Source organism: Euprymna scolopes, chromosome 43 (assembly GCF_053919585.1).
Source record: "Euprymna scolopes isolate OS-2025 chromosome 43, ASM5391958v1, whole genome shotgun sequence".
Taxonomy (NCBI): domain Eukaryota; kingdom Metazoa; phylum Mollusca; class Cephalopoda; order Sepiida; family Sepiolidae; genus Euprymna; species Euprymna scolopes.
The window spans coordinates 7103057-7109056 of NC_136524.1; the positions used below are offsets into that span (position 1 = coordinate 7103057).

The window sequence follows — 6000 nt, forward strand, 5'->3', positions numbered from 1 at the left end:
CTTGGTTTTAGATGCATTAAAAGTAACAAGCCACCTCTTTCCCCATTGTACCACTTGCTCAAGATCAGAGGAGAGAGAATCAGAGAGAACTTGGTCATTTACGGTCTTAGATGTGCTACCATAGATAGTGTCATCAGCGTAAATGTCTACGAATGATGTAAGGATGTGATTTGGAAGATCATTAATATAGATCAGGAAGAGAGTTGGACCCCTGAGGGACTCCAGCATTAATACTGTGAGCTGATTTTTGCCCATCAACCACTACTCTTATGAACCTATCAGAGAGAAATGATTTAATAATTGAGAAGACATTTCCAGCTATAACATAGATAGAGATCTTGTGAAGTAAATCTATAATGTAGCTGGAGATCTTTATGCCATACTCTATCAAAGGCCTTTGATATGTCAAGAGCAATTGCCCTAGAAAAGTAGCCTCCGTCGAGAGATTCGCTAATCCTATGAGATATAACTGTAAGCACATCTGCTGTAGATCTAGCAGAACGGAAACCATATTGCGTGTCACTAAGAAGGTTATTTTTGCTAAGATGGTTGATTACTTCTGTATTTAACACAGATTCCAGCAACTTACTCATGACGCACAGGAGACTTATTGGCCTGTACTGTGAGGGAGATGAACGATCACCTGAATTCTTAAATACAAAGACATACTGATGAGATTTTCCAGGGTGATGGGAAACAATTCTCCTTAAGACAACGTTTAAACAGTTTTGTAAGTATGGGCGCAAGTTCTGGTTGAAGTCTTTTGAGTACTATAATTGGAATACCGTCAGGGCCGGTTGCTTTACTGGAATCAAGGCTTTTAATTAGCTTGCCAACATCATGTACAGATATATGTATATCACATAGCGTGTTTTCTGATACAGGAGGAAATATTAGAGGTTGTCAGCCTTGGTCACAAAGGGTAGAATTGGCTGCAAAGTTCTTGGCAAAGAGTTTGGCTTTGTCTGATGCTGACGTGATTACCTTAGGTCCATTTATGAGAGTTGGGATAGAGCACACGCTTCTGTTCAGGATCCAGTTTGCTATTTGCCAAAACTGGTGGGAACCAAGCCGCTGCTCAGCTACTTTGGACTTGACGAACTGAGCATACAACTCTCTTGCGTTCTTTATTACTTGAAATAAATGGTGGCTGTTTCAAATCTCAAAAAACTTGCCTGGTTTTAAGCACTGCTATTATTGTTTTCCTTGGTATTACTGACGTGAATGAGACGATGATCGCACAGCAACTAGATTTAAATGTAAGTTATCTTATGTGTGTTAGATTTCATTTTAATAAGTTAATCTATTTCTATTTTAAACTCAGAATCCAGTTTGTTAACATTTAAAAAAAAGAATTTTTTTTTTCAAATTAGATATTTAATATTAAATTGTTGTGAACGATATCAATTTTGTAAATTATGAATTGAATTTTACTTTGCGCATTGAAACCTGGGAATCAATGATTAGTTAAGCATTTCTTTTTTAAATTCTTCAGATTAAAGAAAAAACAAAAGATGCTTGCAAAGAAACAAAAGATAGAACAAGAAAAAGGTACATTTTCTTATGTTTTTCTTTTTTTATTTCTTTTCTCAATCCTTCTCTCTCCAACTCATGGTTCCCTCTCTCTTTATCTCCTACTTGTGCTCGCCTCTGTCTCTTTTTATCTCCTACCTATGTTCCCCTCTCTCTCTCTATCTTTTTATCTCCTACCCATGCTCCCCTCTCTCTCTCTCTCTCTTTTTATCTCCTACCCATGCTCCCCTCTCTCTCTCTCTCTTTTTATCTCCTACCCATGCTCCCCTCTCTCTCTCTCTCTCTTTTTATCTCCTACCCATGCTCCCCTCTCTTTCTCTCTCTCTCTTTTTATCTCCTACTCATGCATCTCTCTTTCTGTCTCCTACCTATGTTCCCTCTCTCTCTCTCTCTCTCTCTCTCTCTCTCTCTCTCTCTCTTTTTATCTCCTACCTATGTTCCCCTCTCTCTCTCTTTTTATCTCCTACTTATGTTGCCCTCTCTTTCTCTCTCTCTTTTTATCTCCTACCCATGCTCCCCTCTCTTTCTCTCTCTTTATCTCCTACTCATGCATCTCTCTTTCTGTCTCCTACCTATGTTCCCTCTCTCTCTCTCTCTTTTTATCTCCTACCTATGTTCCCCTCTCTCTCTCTTTTATCTCCTACTTATGTTCCCCTCTCTCTCTCTCCCTTTTATCTCCTACTTATGTTCCCCTCTCTCTCTCTCTTTTTATCTCCTACCCATGCTCACCTCTCTTTCTCTCTCTCTTTTTATCTCCTACTCATGCATCTCTCTTTCTGTCTCCTACCTATGTTCCCTCTCTCTCTCTCTCTCTTTTTATCTCCTACCTATGTTCCCCTCTCTCTCTTTTAATCTCCTATTCATGCCCCTCTTTAATATTATATTATTTTACCTTGCTAAACAAAAAATATTTTTTCATTGTTTAAAAAAAAAAAATCCTACTGATTTGGCTTCATTAGGATGTTCATAACTTGGCACTGGGATTTATTATTTTAAGTAATATATTTTTGACTCGACATAAATTTGTGATTAAAAAAGGGTTCTTATTCAGAATCCCCTTATATTAAAAAACAAAAAGAAAAAAATCTGTATGATGTACATACCATGTTGAAATCAAAATATCACATTCTAAAAATCATATAAATTCATGTTTAAATAAGAAAATCACATTTTATGAGTAACTGAAGAATGACTGTCTCACCCACCATTTCATAAAAGTCTTAAAAAATAAAAGAAATACATCAACAATAATGCAAACTTGCAAGATTATGCTTACAAATTCCAATTACTCACTTAAAAGCAATTTTTTTATATAAAAATAAAACTACTTGATCAAGTTATGTGAATATGATATTTTCGTTTCATCACAAGTACGTATATCATACAGGTTGTTCTTTTTATATATTTGTTTTGATATAAGAGGGATTCTGGACAAGAACAAAAAATATTTTGTATAAAAGTTATTCTATGTCTGCTATAGTGGAGCTGAGGTCGAATAAAACATGTATAAAATTATGCTTTCATTTTGGCTGTGATGGCCATCTTCAGTGCATGAATAATAATGAGATTGCTTTGAGGTAACCACACAGAAAGTGTGTGTGTGGGGGGGGTACAGTCTAATGAATGAATCCATTCAGGATCATACCACTTACTGATGATGACCAAAGTATCCCCTCCATATCATTATGAGTTTTTTTTGGGGGGGGGAGGGTCTATATATACAAAGTTAGGTATGATGAGAATAATGGAAATAGTATTCCAACGAAATAGAGAAATAAAAAGGAACAAACCAAGTTATGTGTTCATAAACGTTTCGTCTTTATTTCAGAACTTCCTCTGGATGAAAGTTAGGTATGTGTATATCTTTATACACAGTTTAACTCTTAAACTTATTAATCAATATTAATTTTGGAACACAGCCGCTAGTGTAAAGGGCTGTTTCCTTTTCTTTTTTTTCACCCTAAGCATGTTTAGTGACTTCTGAAGTGTGAAAGGAATATTACATTCACAAGCAATCTCAAGTCGCATGCATATCTTCGTCGGGGTCGATGACAATGTCAGGTTTTTTTGGTTCTTACAGGAAGATGTTGATGTCCTCTTACCTACAATGTTTGATATTCCACATGGCCACCCTTCTAAAAACTAATTGGGCTCAACGTTACTTAATAACAATGATCTGACAAGAACCGGTGTGTCAATGTGATTATGCCATATAAGGGACTGAAATGTGGGATATGTTTAATTCGTTTTCATACAGGGAGGAGACAACAACGGGGCATAAGCCTAAAATTTTCAAAATCATGCAATGCATTTTGATCAAAATTTGATTAAGGATTCTAGATGTAAGGTTTAGTAGCATTGTATCTTGATATTCAGAAGGGGACATTAAAAGTGGTACAAAACTTTTCTGTTTGGAAATTGATTTTACTTGTCCTGGGACAGGTATTCTAGAGTTTATGAGAGGGATTTGAGTTGCTTTTTTATAGAATATTTGTTTAATCTTCTGCTAATTCATTTTTGATATTTATTTTTTTCCTGTATGTGCTATATAAAAATGGATGTAGTCAAATTCTAATTGTTTTTCTTTTTTTATTTTCCAGATAAAAAGAAATCTGAGATCTCCCGGCCTCAAGGATCTGCAAGTGATGAAGAGGAAAGTGATTGTGAAGACGACGACGACGTAGAGAACTGAAGCAAATACATGGTTCATCCACGGCGGAGCATTCTGCAAAAATAGACATTGGACTGAAAAAATTGAATGCAGATTGCTGCTAAATCTGTTTGGTTCATCTCCAAGAATATTACATACACTGAGAGTTGAGATTGCACTGGATCCAATCCTTCTTCTTTGGAGTTTCTAATTAACAAAGTCTTTTAAAAAATATTGGTAAACCATTGTTTTCTGTCTTTGCAACGGAATTGTAAAAGAGTAGATTCCTTGATTCCTGCTCTTCTTGTTACTTTGGAAAAAGAACAACGGATACTCGGAAGAAGTTTTTTCAAATTGTCTAAGAAGAAAAAATTGGATTAGCCCAGCAAAATGACTTGTTTATCTTGAATAAATTAACATTGTTGCTGCCCGTTCTGGTGTGACGGGATTATCTCAACTCTTTTGTCACGTGATTTGGTGGTTTAATTCTATGCAGAACAACAAACCTTCATTGTTTGAAGAATTGCTGATCATGGACCAGGTATATACAGAGGTCTTGCCTGACTAAAGACATTTGTGGTATTGAATTTTTTTTTTAAACAAAGGTGCAGCTATATATTTACAGCTTTTGAAATACTTCTGCAACCATGAAAATTTTTAACAAGATTCCTGGAAAGATCGAATTTTCAATTTCAAAAAATTCTTAATTGGATTCACACTTTTTAGGATATTTTATTTATTTATAATGGTTTGTGATGTTTCAAGAGAAATCTTGCAATAAATTCTTCTGTAATCAACTAACAATGTTTTATTTATTATTTCAAGGTGACCTTCATTAGGTCACACTATGCATATTATGATTTATTATGTTATTTGTTTTTTTTTTATTTGCTATAAACCACAATGCACATGAAAAATTTGAAATTGCTTAAAATATCTTCATAATGACATACATAGAAAGACCTTGATTATCTGAGAAAATCTTTTTTGAACTTTTAAATCTGATTTTAGAAATAAGGAAGTTATAAGTATTTTTGCATGTTTGAATATTTTTCACTCTTTAAGACCATATGCATTTTGTCACCTTTTACGTTTTCAATAAAAACGTTATATCTATGCTAAAATACAAGATTTTTTATCATATAAATATATTTGTGTGCAAAGAATCTCCAGAAATTAACAATTTACAAGTAATCTGCAATAAATACACACAAATCTACTGCAATGCCTTAAAAATACTAAAAACCCTCAAATCTAATACTAGACCTGTTCTAAAATTAATATATATATATATATATATATATAAGCATGGGTGCCCGGGTGTTTGGAGGTGTATGCTGAGCAAAAAAAAAACAAAAGAACCAGTTAATTTTTTTAACTTTGACCCCTATTATGACCCCTTAAGATTTATTTTTTTGGGCTCAAATCAAGTTATTAAGTTAGATCCATGTCCAAGGAACCTATATCTAAAATTTCAAGTGTTTAGACCCAAAATTGTCGGAGGAGTTTGGTAGAGGTCTTAAAGGTCAAATCGTTGAACTTTGACCCCTTAACAGCAAAATTTCTGTTCGAAAACCTATCACATAGATTTTCCCAAATCTCAGTACCCAGTATATAAAATTTTGAGTCCGTAGACTTAAAATTGGCAGAGTTATTGCGTAGGGAAATGTACACACACAGATACAGATACAGACAGACAAAACACTTTCACTTTTATAGATTATATATATACTAGCATTTCAGCCCGGCTTGACCAGGTGTTTGGATGTGTATGTTGAGCAAAAAAAAAAAAGTGGTAGTAGGAAGGCAGGCTCAAA

The 6000-nt window shown here is 34.4% G+C and overlaps 1 protein-coding gene across 1 annotated transcript in view; it reads left to right on the plus strand.

Moving 5' to 3' along the window:
• The window catches only part of LOC145268444 (PRKR-interacting protein 1 homolog), a 28785-nt gene extending 23798 nt beyond the window's left edge, over positions 1–4987 (plus strand). Inside the window, exons 5-6 of the mRNA XM_080124007.1 lie at positions 1496–1551; positions 4134–4987. Of these exons, the coding sequence (XP_079980133.1) occupies positions 1496–1551; positions 4134–4225 (148 nt within the window). The 3' untranslated portion in view covers positions 4226–4987. The remainder of the gene's footprint in view (positions 1–1495; positions 1552–4133) is intronic.
• The last annotated feature ends 1013 nt before the right edge of the window (positions 4988–6000 follow it).